The sequence below is a fragment of the Magallana gigas genome, chromosome 7 (genome assembly GCF_963853765.1).
Source record: "Magallana gigas chromosome 7, xbMagGiga1.1, whole genome shotgun sequence".
Classification (NCBI taxonomy): domain Eukaryota; kingdom Metazoa; phylum Mollusca; class Bivalvia; order Ostreida; family Ostreidae; genus Magallana; species Magallana gigas.
The window spans coordinates 8,505,306-8,520,065 of NC_088859.1; the positions used below are offsets into that span (position 1 = coordinate 8,505,306).

Here is a 14,760-nt window from a genome sequence, read left to right on the forward strand (position 1 = left end):
ATTCATTACGAACACATTTGCTCGTTACTTGTGCCAAAATGTGACGGTGTTTAGTTGAGGAATGTGCCTCTTGGTCGTTTGTTCTCACTTCAATTCACGCTGTAGAGGGTTTTAGCTCACCTGAATTATTTGCCAGACATCTGAAGTCGACAAATATTCTCATTCTAATCTTTTTGATCATTCAAATTTTCACTGATCCTAATTCCAACAAGCTTGGCACACAACATAACTGAGTGAATGGCATTTTAGTTTATTCAAACGAATAGCCATGATATATAGGACGCTTAACTAAAGTATGTACGCATTTAAAATTACTAAGATATGAAGCAGTCTTACCGAGAAAAGGGAAGAAAAGGTTACCTCTCATTGCTAAAAAAGAAGCAGCATAGAATGCAGAATGTTCATCTACTGCATAACCCATTTTGACGTCATATAGAGTCCGCCATATACTTACCCGGTATATTAACAACATCTTCGCTAGCCAAGAGTGTTCGGTCGCGGAGGGACAGAAAACAATTGGCTAGCAAAGATGCTATATAAGGCTGATTAATTTTTAACTTATTCTGAAAAATGGAGGTTTTATAATTTGTGAGAATAATATCACACTTAAAAATATTTGGGATGGGTCAAATTTTACATGATTTTAAAGAATTTTGATTAAATCTAGGCTTTCATTATAAACAAAAAGACGAATTACAGATATCTCTCGTGTAGGACCAAAGGAGGGGCTCAAACTACATGTAACTCCAACATAATATAAATCATCCTGTGGGGATAAATCAATATGGACGCAAGGATATACTTATAAGTTTCATTTAATTCAAAATTGAGACATCCAGCCCATCCGGCATGCACCCTTTTGGTATAAATATACTTCAGATATAGTCTGTTACTTAGACTAAAGTTGGACATTGTTGTTCAGATGAGCAATTTTGGCCATGGGCCTCTTGAAGTCCAGTAAATGTTATCAAACATTGACTTGAACACACGGGAGCATCTCAGTTCCTTGAATATAATCTATGTACGTATTTCTTTGTTTTATCTCTTTCTTATCACATTTGTGATAATTATTCCCTAGAAACGATGCCTTTATCTTTTGACATTAATTGATAATTCGATGCATTATATCGAGAAATTACCTAGCTGCCTATCGATCTATCGGTACGCTGCCATATTGAAGAACAAGATATTCGATCTAAAACAGCATGTACACGGATTAAAAACCTCGTCATTCATTTTGTATGATGAGTTACAAAACTTAAGTAAGGATTAATTTTTTTAAAATGGTTGTGGATACCTTCTCCCTCGACCCTACCCCACCCTGTAAAAGATCCCACCCCACCCTGTAAAAGATCCTACCCCACCCTGTAAAAGATCCGTCCTTGAAAATATAAATTAGAAAACTAAAACGCTTATCGCAAGCGGTCAACGAAGTGGCGTAGATCAGAACATCATTCGGTAGCTCCAATAGATAACCAAGAGCTATGAAACGTTCTATTATCACTCTCCAAGATATGAATGAAAGTCTGTTCAGAAATTTTAGAATTTTAGAATCCCCTGCCTATGAATCTGTCATGTTCGCGACAAGTTTGAAACTCTTCAGAACTGTCTGTTTAGCTGCTGAACGTGTTGTTGATTTGTAATCCATCACTGCGTTCTCATGGCTATCATCGTATCTTGACTTTAATTATGTGTAAGTCAGGCTCAAGATAACAACCTTCGGAAATATGATCGGAAGTGACCATGACTCGGTAGGAAGTCCCTTGAAAGGGAAGTGGCCTTCACAGCGGGGGACACACGGTAACAAAGGGGCTTTCTGGATCTGATCGGGGAAAACCCCCGCCCGTGGCGCAATTCTGCATCTTTTTTGTTTTACAGTGGGTTATTTTTACATTTTTTTTATAAGCGCGCGCAATTTTCTTTAATTTCTGAAGCCCCGGAAGACACATTGTCGGATGCCCAGTTTTTGCTTTCAAAGTAAGATGGACACGTGGTGTTTGCTCTTGCTGGGAATATTATGCTGTTTGAACGGTAAGGCTAAAACTAATTAAGCGTATGTAAATGATTATTAATGCAAGAATACCAGTTATCATTATTAATAAAAAAAACAGGTTTGGTGATTACAGCCATGTCATTTGTCATTCGTTACTAGTACTGTGTAAAAGCATACAGAAATACCGGTAGAAACGTAGACTAGCGTAAGAAATAAGTAAAATTGAATTGTTTTTGTTACAACTTCGGAAACAATTATAAATACCGGTAGAAACGTAGACTAGCGTAAGAAATAAGTAAAATTGAATTGTTTTTGTTACAACTTCGGAAACAATAATAAAGAAGTCAAAAGTAACGAGATAATGTTACGACATATCATACGCATTGTTAAATAGACATATGTTTTGTCTGTTTTCTGTCAGTTCAGTATGTATGTACATGTACATATATGTAGCATACATGTATGTATATATTCTGTCTTCCGGATACAATAAAAAATTGGCATGAATATAATGAATATAAAGATTGTCGCCGGAAAATGAGCAATATGTTTTCTTGTAGATAACGCAAAGTCATACCAAAATAAGCATAAAAAATACCGGTAGAAACGTAGACTAGCGTAAGAAATAAGTAAAATTGAATTGTTTTGTTACAACTTCGGAAACAATAATAAAGAAGTCAAAAGTAACGAGATAATGTTACGACATATCATACGCATTGTTAAATAGACATATGTTTTGTCTGTTTTCTGTCAGTTCAGTATGTATGTACATGTACATATATGTAGCATACATGTATGTATATATTCTGTCTTCCGGATACAATAAAAAATTGGCATGAATATAATGAATATAAAGATTGTCGCCGGAAAATGAGCAATATGTTTTCTTGTAGATAACGCAAAGTCATACCAAAATAAAAATTCTTTCAAATGGTGGCATTTTATTATTTTAACTTGCATATCATAACCAAGTTTTATAGTTTTTTAAATGTTGCTACATGTATATGTATCTTCCCGGGTCATCTGCTCTATTTGCGGACCTGTTTGCGGAACAAAAACGTCTGGTGCTGTATTTTAGTAACAGATTAAGGGGGCACATTTGCTAAATTGAAATTAAAATGCTGGGTTTTCCTTATTTTCGGTGACTGTTCATATCTCTTTTGACTAACAATATGATGCATCATTGCATTGACTGTTTTAAGGGTGTGTCTATGTTGCTCCCTTTCCTCTTTTTAAATAGTCACATAATCTATAGGTGTCTGCTCTGTACACTTATAATAATAAGTTACTTATGAGTAATTATACTTTACGCACTCTAACTATTGTCGCGACCGGAAACGTGGATTTGTCTTAATTACTGTACCCCATCCTTGTTAGAAGTGGCGTGCATATGCTAATTTTAGGAAAATACTGTGTGAGTTCTTTTGTTTAATTTTTTTTACACAAACATTAATTTTGACATCATTTCTTGTAAGCTCTTCCACCAGTCTCTATGAAAAACAAGAGACCCATGGCCCACAATGCTCACATGAGTAACAAGTGTGATTGAAAATAATGCTTTTTTCTGAATGTCCTCCATGTACACATATGAAGAATATTTTCTTTAATTCTCTTTTGACCCCCATTCAACCAGGGGGTCACGGTCGAGCAGAATTAAATTTTAACTAAAACTAATTATGTGTTCGTCAGGATGCCTACATTGTAATAACAAATTGTAGCAGTTTTTTTAAAGAAATATTTTCCTCTTTATAGCTCTCTTTAGAGATTCGGGCACTTCTGGGCATTCATTATTTTTTTTGATAAGTCAGGATCTCTTTAAACTCAAACACTTTACTATTATCATCTTTCTTGAAAAAGTAACCACATTTATCACTGCTGCTCTGTGGTTTCTCAAAATATGTTCTGGAGACGTTGAAGTTTGTACCCCTTTCGTGACCCAATTATTACATGCTGTTAGGGTTGGCTGTTTATTAAATAAAATGTATAAAATATCAGAACACGCGTTTACATATCGGAGAAGAGGTCACAAACTTTCCCCATTATACACTCCAATAGAGAATTTATATCCCTTCTGTGGCCCATTTTTGGTCTGATAGTATAAGAGAATTTTAAAATAGATTTTTATTTTAATAATGCTATAGAATTTTTAACAAATCAAAATCTACCACTACCACGAGAGTGAAGTAAAGTGAATGGTGGTTAAACGAATGTTTTGTTTAAAAGGTGAGGACGTTTGTAAAAAAACGTCAGTCACGATGGGTTAATCAAAATAATGAAATGATATGGCAAAAAACCCATAATCTGCGTTACATCTTTCATTTAACAAAAAATTGAATTGATCGTAAAGAGTAGGTAAATGTAACTATGTTATTGTAAATGTACATCATTACGTTAGTTGATTAAAAGAAATTTCCAAATCGTCTCTTATGGAAACTGAAGTCTGACATCATTATGAGTACTTCGATCGTGATTTTTCATAAGTTGCTGAAGGTTTAGACCGATCAATAAACAGTTAGAACTGGATTGTGTAGAGTTCAGTCCTGTCAGTTTCTATATACCGGTATCTATAAATTACAATCAATTTCCGTAACAAATGGAGGGAACCATTCTTAGTGGATGTAAAGATAAACGAATAAATACCGTATACATGTAAGATATTCTGAAAAGAAACTACGCATACATACAAATTCATTGCTTCAAATTAAATAATCTTTTTAGATTCGATTACTGACGCATACAATCTATAAAATGTAAATGGTTATATTTGTTTAATCGTCTATTTGATTGTCTAAGTGTTAATCCCTTTTCTTTTCACAGGTGTTCAGACATTGACCTGTCCCTCAGGATTCCAGTCCACTATTCTGGGAACGTGTGCAGACACAAACGAATGTCAAGGTAAACAGTCACTTGGATGTAGTCAATCTGAGACTATCATAGTCTACACTTATAGTCACTCAAACTCAGGTCAGACGTATCATCTATTGTCACTCAAACTCAGGTCAAACATAGTCATCTATTGTCACTCAAACTCAGGTAAGACATAGTCATCTATAGTCATTAAACTCAGGTAAGACACAGTCATCTATAGTCACTAAAACTCAGGTAACACGTAGTCATCTATAGTCACCTATAGTCACTCAAACTCAGGTTAGACGTAGTCATCTATAGTCATTAAACTCAGGTTAGACTTAGTCATCTATAGTCACTCAAACTCAGGTTAGACTTAGGCATCTATAGTCACTCAAACTCAGGTTAGACGTAGTCATCTATAGTAACTCAAACTCAGGTTAGACTTAGTCATCTATAGTCACTCAAACTCAGGTTAGACTAAGGCATCTATAGTCACTCAAACTCAGGTTAGACATAGTCATCTATAGTCACTCAAACTAAGGTTAGACATAGTCATCTATAGTCATTCAAACTCAGGTTAGACGTAGGCATCCATAGTCACTCAAACTCAGGTTTGACATAGTCATCTATAGTCACTCAAACTCAGGTTAGACATAGTCATCTATAGTCATTTAAATTCAGGTTAGATGTAGTCATCTATAGTCACTCAAACTCAGGTTAGACTAAGGCATCTATAGTCACTCAAACTCAGGTTAGACATAGTCATCTATAGGCACTCAAACTCAGGTTAGACATAGTCATCTATAGTCACTCAAACTCAGGTTAGACGTAGGCATCTATAGGCACTCAAACTCAGGTTAGACATAGTCATCTATAGTCACTCAAACTTATGTTAGACTTAGTCATCTATAGTCACTCAAACTCAGGTTAGTCTTAGTCATCTATAGTCACTCAAACTCAGGTTAGACGTAGTCATCTATAGTCATTAAACTCAGGTTAGACTTAGTCATCTATAGTCACTCAAACTCAGGTTAGACTTAGGCATCTATAGTCACTCAAACTCAGGTTAGACGTAGTCATCTATAGTAACTCAAACTCAGGTTAGACATAGTCATCTATAGTCACTCAAACTTATGTAAGACATAGTCATCTATAGTCACTCAAACTTATGTTAGACTTAGTCATCTATAGTCACTCAAACTCAGGTTAGACTTAGTCATCTATAGTCACTCAAACTTATGTAAGACATAGTCATCTATAGTCATTCAAACTCAGGTTAGACGTAGGCATCTGTAGTCACTCAAACTCAGGTTAAACGTAGTCATCTACAGTCAATCAAACTAAGGTTAATAATCAATAACACAATATACGGTATTTGGTAAGTAGACTTAATTCAAAATAGCCATTTGCAACCAAAGAGTCTAAAAGGCAGTTTGAGCTATTGGTAATTTGTATGTATACCATTCTATGATTGAGTGGCATCAATGGTACTATGACAATTGTGTATGTATATTTGTAAGAGAATCAGGTAAGTTTCCCTTGGTTTGCGGTGGAGATGATTACTTAGTGATGTTACATCGTGATGATGTCACAATAAGTTTTGATAGAAAAAAATGAATGATATATGTACAGAAAACCATAGCTTGAGACTAAATTATGAATAATTACAATGGTTTTATCAAGGATTATGATTTTATTAATGTGCCTTCCATAACCTAACTGACCTATGCTCGAAAAGAAATTAAAAGCTCAAAAGGACAAATCGCACGAGAAAATTCAACTTACATTTAACATATAATTTAATATGAAAGATGAATTTGATAATGCTATAACTTTCATGACTATAGTTTTAACATTATAGAATGCGTTGATTTTAAAACGGTTCTATTCTATTTTTAATCCTCACTTAACAGTTACACGTAATCGGATATCAGTCGTTCGGCGTTCTTCAGTATTAAGTAATACTCAAAAGTATCATACTTGATGGAAAAACAATTTTAAATAGATCTATTACCGTATTGCGTCTTTAAAAGTAATGAAAGAGTGATTCAGATAATCCTGAAGTCAGGGGTGTATAATATTTGTGTTAATTAAGGAAGTTCAAAATTTTAGTTTTCCATGTAGTCTTAAAAACGGAAATCCTGATCTCTGCCTGTGGGACATGGTCATCAAAGATCCACAATTAGATTGGGATGTAATCCTTTGTAAGAATAAATTTAAAGTGTTTTCCTGAGGGTTTTTGGGGTACCTTTTAAAGCTATACCAAATGTCGACATTGCAATTATTATTCTGCCAACACCAGGCACTTGAAAATACCCAATGCAGGATCCTCTAGTCTTACACCAATACTGGTGTTAGCTGCCGTTGTTATGTCGGAAACGTTTGAGGGGAATTTGAACTTAACTACTTGAGAGACAAAAAAAAGTTGTCCATAGATTAAATCTTCTGTTATATGTTTTGTAGGTAAAATGAGAGGTTTCTGAAGCAAACATCATTTTTCTCCAGTACAAAAATTAGTATTTTAATATACATAATTTGCAATTCTTCCGTAGTTCAAAATCTCCCTTCTTATTAGATTCGACGGTTTATATTATCAAAAAAGCACGTTTCTGAAACAACAAAAATCCTGAATAAATAACCTGCTCTTATTGCTTTAAGAATATCAAAATCCTATACTTGTTTGATTGATGGTGAAATGAAAATAAAAACGTAAATCGCATTCTTTCAACTTTTGGTTGAATGCAAAGTTCTTATATCTCATTACGTCAATTAAAAATAATGACATGGCGATTTGGTGTATTTTGATTAGGTTCTGCGCCATGTTCCAAGGGCACCTGCATGAACACCAATGGTAACCACTACTGTGACGACAGTCAGTCCACCGACAAGAACAACCAAACCGTCTGTGGCTCCGGTAAGTACCCCACAAACACAACCCACGGCCATCTTTTCACTTTATAACAATGGGGGCAAGGTTGTCTTTTCACAACATTATAATACAAGTTTCTCGACTTGATGTTCAAAAACAACCAGAACTGTATTGTTGTCATGTTGAAAACTTTGATTTTTCAAGTGGCTGATAAAAAAATACAAAATGCCATGACGAATTCTGTAATTATTGCCAGGCGGTAAATTCAAAATTTACAAGATTACAGAGAGTACAATAGAATTTGTATTCAACTTTAATAATATTAAAAGCCAAACATTAACATTTCATTGATTTTTTTTTATTCTTAAAAGTAACGTGCAACAATTTTGCCAACTGTGTAAACAACACCAACACGTGCATCTGCCAGCCAGGATATACGGGCCCAACATGCAGCGTTCAGCTTTCGTGCGATAAAATGTGTAGGAACAATGGCACTTGTGATTTCCAAGGGATAGAGGAAGTATGTATCTGCAGTGAAGGCTTCACCGGAAGTGAGTGTCAGTACAGCCTCAACATTTGCAATAATCAGTCGTAAGTTATGATTACTATTTAGATCTCCTACACCCTTATAGGTTATAATGACGTCACAAACAACAATGTTTGCCAGAAGCTTTTAAAACTGAAGCAGTTATATCCTGTGAATCAATTTATTATACATTATTTTCACGATATTTTTGATAATCAACTGAAAAAACTGTATTGTCACCAACTGCATCGCCGTTATCGAATTTTCTTTTAACATAACCATTTTTGAACTTTCAGACAATCAGTTTGTTTGAACAATGGTACCTGCGCGTTTGGACAGTTTGACAGCTTTCCGAGTTGTAGCTGCTCGGGGTCCTATGAGGGACTGTTTTGTGAGGCCTCAAACTGCAGCACTCTCTGTTACCCCAGTAATAAAGATGCGTCTTGTGGAGGAAGCTGCCCTTGTAACAGTACTTACTATGGTAATTCAAATTATAATGTAAAATCATGGGGGAAAATCGATATGTAGAGGTTCATCTACTGTCAGGAAATAAGTAATTCAAAGAAAATTATATTTTACCTTCCTGTGAGGAATAGACACAAAAATGAAAGGGAAAAATTAGGACAAACATTTACGATTTTAAAATATTTTATAGAACTCAAGGTTTCAATTATCATCGATTAAAATACATTATTAATCTTCTCAAAAGAGCGCTAAGATGACAAAAAAAACCGTATGTTTCATGGTCCCAGTTTTAAAACTGGCTTGGCATTTTCATAAAACACGATCCATGTTTCTGTTAAATTGGTCAAATCACATAGAATGAAAATTAATAATACTATTGGGTGGGTGTTATTTGATAAAATAAAATAGTAATCTTGAGGACCCATACTAAGTTTAGATTTTACGTTGAAAATCTTGAAAAGTTCTGGATAAAAAGTTTTGTAACTTTTTAAACCAGGGGACTCCTGCCAGTACACGACCTGCAGTTGTGAAAATGGCGGAGTGTCGGTTCCAGATGACGTGGCTTCCTGTCGCTGTGTTTGTCCGGAAGGAACTAGTGGCGCCAACTGTTCAGTGAGCACAGTCAACGAGTGCAGATCCTCTCCGTGTCAAAATGGCGGAACATGTATGGATGAAATAGGTAATAATAGATACCGCACAAGGAAATTAAGTCTTTGTATAGCGAGGAAAATAACAATCTAATTAAATTTGCATTTTGTATATCAGCTTTATTCATTCTTTTCAAGTAACATAAGTATTTTGATATTACAATTTTTTTTATCTTGATCTCCTTTGGTATTGCTGTAGGTTATTACACCTGTAAGTGTCCGCCTGAATATAGTGGTTATAACTGTGACAAAAGATGCGAGGTAAACTGATTTTTTTAATTGCTGCATTCTATAGACGAATACTGTAATGCATTTGCATATGTTAAGCTATTCTCGACGGTTTACTATACATTTCTCCATGCCAGGTTGAGGAATAATCCGTCTCCATTGTGTAACATACTACTTCTTATACCTATAAAATTATCTTTAGTTAAAAAATTTAGATTCGGACTATATATCAAATCATAATAATTCATGTATGAATCATCCTAATCAACAAAAAATTATAATTGTACACTAGTAAGCATTGGTATCGATTTGAGTTTTAAGGCTTTCAAAACTTTAATCAAATATCATCTATTTTGATTGACAGTTGGATCGAAATTGTCTTTGGAAAGACTGCATGCAATGTAAGAACAAGTTTGGTGACGGAGTGTGTGACAGCGAGTGTAACAATGAGTTGTGTCTGTTTGATGGCTTCGACTGTTACAATGGCAGTGCCAGCGTCTGTAACGGGACCTACCCAAACGGAACGAAAGTCATGGACCTTCCCGATAAATGCATGGGCCTATACGACGACAACATCTGTGTGTCCAATGAAACAACTGCGGAGGTCCTTTGTCGGAACCAGGCGTGCGGAAGTGATGGACTGGATTGCCTTGACAACAAGAGAAGCTCTTCCAACATCATTGGAGTGTTGGTGGTGGATTTCATCCTGAAAAATAACGGGATTACCGACGAGGCTGTGCTAAACGACTCCACGCCGACACTGTTTGGCAAGCTGCTGCCCTATTCTCTCAGTTCTTACCAGGGATTTCCCGCCTTCTTTGTTCGGCGGCAGACGACCGATTCTTTCAGTCCTGGAACCGGTTCTATGATGGTCAACCCGTATCCTGACTTCTTTACATCGTAAGAATATCACTGGACCAAAATTAACAACATTTTCAATTACAGACGTTCACTTAAGAAATAACTCTTATTTATTTAAATTATTTTGCAATTAGCTAGTTGACAAATTAATTTCAAATCGATAAGATGTTCAGCAGAGCTGGCGCTCGTGGCGTCAAAATTTCCTATCATATGTTCGCGAGAGCCCGCTCTGCTAAATAGGCCTCGAGTGTTATAGAATGTGTTTCTCGTGTATAACACGTAATAACACAATGAAAACTTTATAAATTTTTTTTATAAAACTATATAAATTGAAAACTTTCAGGCTCAAATACCGAGTTTACTACAACGTGGCAAACCAGCCTAACTGTAGTAGTTCGTCGTCCTTTCCATGTTGGACCGACATCACCAGTGTGTCTCGATATGTCGCACTGACCGCCACTAGTCTCCTCTCGACCTATGTAGACAGTTTCACAGAGCTTTTCAGTGAGTCATTATATATAAAATGTTCATTCACCTCATTCTGCCTAAAAGAACCGGAACTTTCTGATTGTAACTCCGCAGTTAGTATAACAGCTATAATTAAAACATTTTCACACAGATGTGTTATGATTTGGTATTATAATAGTAGTTATCTTTATTTGTGGACTAAAATTATTGTGAAAAAAACTTCAAGATAAACATGAAAGAGTTCTTTTTTTCTTCAGCTTGCACGGAGGGTTATTATGGAAGTAGATGCGCCATGAACTGTAGTTCCATGTGTCAAAGCAACAGTGCAGGTCGCACATGTGAGATGGATACGGGAAAGTGTATATCTGGTTGTAGTAGCAATTCATATACGGGAGATAACTGCGATATAATGTGTGCCAGCAACTGTCTGGGGTCGTGTTCAAACACTGATGGAGTCTGCGCATTGACGTCAAATAACACGAGGTGTAAAGCGGGCTACCAGGGCTTCTATTGTAACGAAAGTAGGTATCAGCGAACCAAATAAAAAGAAAACTGTTGAGTAATCAAATTATTTTAAAATTGAAATAACTGTGGGTAAACCACGAAAAAGGGGACGTATAAGAATTTAGATATCCCGAACTTTTAGTGATCGTTGAAGATTTTTTAATCTAGTAGAGGCCATGGTATGTTAAATACTAGTATATTATCTTCACTTTTTCGGTATTGTCTCGAGACTTCATAGCAAAATGGGAGGCCAGAGAATGTGTTAGGATATCACTGGTTGTCTTTTCAAAATCTAGCATGGTATTTTTATATATGAAATGTCATTAGTTATGGCATTGGCGCAGATACAGGTCCGAGTCAATGTTGAACACTCTCTCTTCTCTCTCTCTCTAATTGTCTTTATGTGTTTCCCCCTGTTTGTCTTTATTAAATTAACGTTTAAAGGGTATGAAAAATAAAATGAATAGTTTCAAAACAATTCTTTAGAAACAAAACATTTATTTTCAGCATGCAGTTCGATTACGTACGGTATTGACTGCGCATTCAACTGCTCCACAAATTGTAAAACAGGAACATGCAACACAATGACGGGGTACTGCACGTGTAAGCCAGGCTACAGTCAAACTGACCCTATGTGTAGAACTGGTGAGTAACAGAGTGTACATCATCATCTATTATAACACTGAGACACAACACATATCTTTGCATTCAAAAATTTAAAAAAATATATATTACCGATTCACGATCTAGAAAATTCAACGCAGTGAAATCCCTAATCCGTAGGGAGGGGTGGGTGGGTAGCGTAGTTTACCTATATATAACTTCAATCTTTATTGTTATTTTTAATTTCCTTACGTACTCCCAAAACAGCGATACTTCAATTTTTTTATGTAAATTTAAAAATGGCGGAACGTGCATGAACAAGTGTGGGGGGGGGGGGGGTGCTGGCCCCTCCGTGACGCTACGTGCCTGATAGTTATGTCTTACTTTCCAACGACTATGCAACACTGAGTGTAAAAAGGGAGTTTGCTGTAGAAAATGTTGATCACGTCTCTGACAATAAATAAGAATTCTATTGTCTTCATACGATTGACGTAAACTCTCTACATAGCTGAGTCCTGCTGATACGCTCCACCCATCCAAAAAATAAAGTAAGGATACCGGGTGGGGGAGGGGGGGGGGGAGCGTAAAATTGTTTTAAGAACTGACTTTTAAAAAAAGAAGATAGGTTTGGGACCACATTCCCCCTCGAAAACTTTGCTACTTGCGTTTGTCTGTTAGAAATTAGACCAACGGTAGTAAGAACAGTCTAAACAGTTCTGGAAAACCAGTCCAAGCTAGCAGCTCGATGGCAAGTTTATCGATCTTCGCAAACCAAGTGGGTTCCCAAAATCTTTGGCTAGCGAAGATGAGTAATGGTAATACTTCAGAAATCATAGATATGTTTCGTTGATATTACAGCCTGCTCCTCTGGGACTTATGGCGACAACTGTACGGGTGTATGCAATCCGTGCGGTGCGGGCTCTCCGTGTAACACTGTAGACGGGAGTTGTTCCTCATGCCCAGTGGGCAAACAAGGGTCCTTGTGTAACCAAGGTAAAATCTCTCTCTCTCTCTCTCTCTCTCTCTCTCTCTCTGAGACAGCATTTCAGGAATATATATGATGCAAGTCACTTGTATTTTCCCAGACTGTCCCGATTTTACCTATGGCACGGGGTGCAATGAGAAATGTAGCACCAATTGTGCCTCGGCGTGTGACAAAACCAACGGAACGTGTTCTCCTTGTAAAGCAGGCTACGAAGGGATGTACTGTACCGTCAAGTCCAAGTCCGACGGTTAGTCTATTAAGGACAAGTGTTGAGAAGTATAAGACATGAAACCAAGCTTGTGTTTTCATCAAAGCAAAATATGTGTATGCATGCACATTTCATCATTATCAGATTGCAAACAAAATATAAGTTTGCAGTCGGTTAAGTTTAACGATGTGTGAATATTTCTAAAGTATGCTACTGCAGTTGACCATATCTTGTATTGTACACAACAGCCGCTACCCTCGCGGATCCAACCAGCGACATGCAGTCCACCATCATCGCTGCTATCATCATCATCGTCTGTCTACTGGCCATCGCTGGCATCATCGCCTTCATCTTGTGGTATGTCTGTTAGTGAAGAGAAATCACCTTCCTTCAGTTCTACGGTGTATTTTAAGCATTATTTTGTAAAATGTTCCCAAAAATTGCAGGAGAAGAAATCAAGGATCGGAATACCAATTAAATGAGGTCGAGCCACTGTCAACTAAGAAACTGAATGGAGAGAATGGAAACGCGTTTGAAATGCAAGAAAAGATTGGTAAAATCCATTGATTTTTTATAACTTTAAATACGTGATTGATGGATTCTCTTTAATAATGCCCTTTTTATTGTAAAATCATCTGCTAGTGTCTTTAAGATTGACTTTCTTTTTACTTTTACATGTCAGATACAACAGCTACACTAGAAAATGAGAAAAAGCCAGAAGCAGAGGATACGCCCCTGTTGGAACAAACTGACAAAGTGTATACTGGTGATGCTGCTCAAACGAACCCAACAGAGAGCTCAAAAAGCGATAGGTCATCGTCATCGTCCAGTACCGAGAGCACAAAAAATAATGACGCAGGAGATAGTGATGCAATCAATAACGGGGGCATCCTTAAACTTGACTTCAAATACATTGATGTAGAGAGTAAAGAAAATTCTCTAGAAGATGTACGAGACACTGGAAAAGAAGAGAGCACAACAGAAACTGGAGGTGAGGGCAACGTAACAGGTGATGTCAACACCGGAACAGCGAGCGAGGGCGAGACAGCGGGAAAAACCATGGAAACGGGGAGAAGTAACTCTTACTTAGAAACGGACATAGACACAGCTCATAAAAACGGGGAATAGATTTTTAAATTATTTTTAAGTTTATAGAATCGAATGTGTATAAACATGTACAGAAATGGAGAATGATCTCACTCAGAGTTTTATATTTTTATACCTATAGATATCAATGTATCTTCATGATCAATTTATCTTATAACATTGTCTAGTTTTTAACAAAGGCACTTGGATTCAAAACCTTAAAATTACCGATCTCCTGCAATGAAAACATTAAGAGAAATACATTTGTGTTTTTGTCATCAAGTGCCTATGTTACTCAATTGCCATATATGAATATGTCATAATACATTGGATTATTACTAGTCATTGTCAAATTTTGCTGACACAGCTGTAGTTGCTTTTCCTTTTTTGTATATAGTTTTTTTTTTATTATTAAAACAGAAACCAGCATCTTATAATTTCTAAAATAAAATCAATGCTACAAAAAG

The 14,760-nt window shown here is 36.2% G+C and overlaps 1 protein-coding gene across 1 annotated transcript; it reads left to right on the forward strand.

The window, feature by feature from the left end:
• Window positions 1-1,766: 1,766 nt before the first annotated feature.
• LOC105335695 (multiple epidermal growth factor-like domains protein 10) lies at window positions 1,767-14,759 on the forward strand. The gene is made up of 16 exons (XM_011439727.4): window positions 1,767-2,031; window positions 4,811-4,888; window positions 7,653-7,757; window positions 8,084-8,303; window positions 8,535-8,719; window positions 9,200-9,382; window positions 9,550-9,611; window positions 9,943-10,478; window positions 10,783-10,943; window positions 11,165-11,428; window positions 11,919-12,056; window positions 12,873-13,007; window positions 13,100-13,246; window positions 13,456-13,564; window positions 13,654-13,760; window positions 13,890-14,759. Exons 1-16 carry the CDS (start codon window positions 1,956-1,958, stop codon window positions 14,333-14,335), a joined length of 2,952 nt encoding a protein of 983 aa, XP_011438029.3. The 5' UTR covers window positions 1,767-1,955; the 3' UTR covers window positions 14,336-14,759.
• Window position 14,760: the final 1 nt, after the last annotated feature.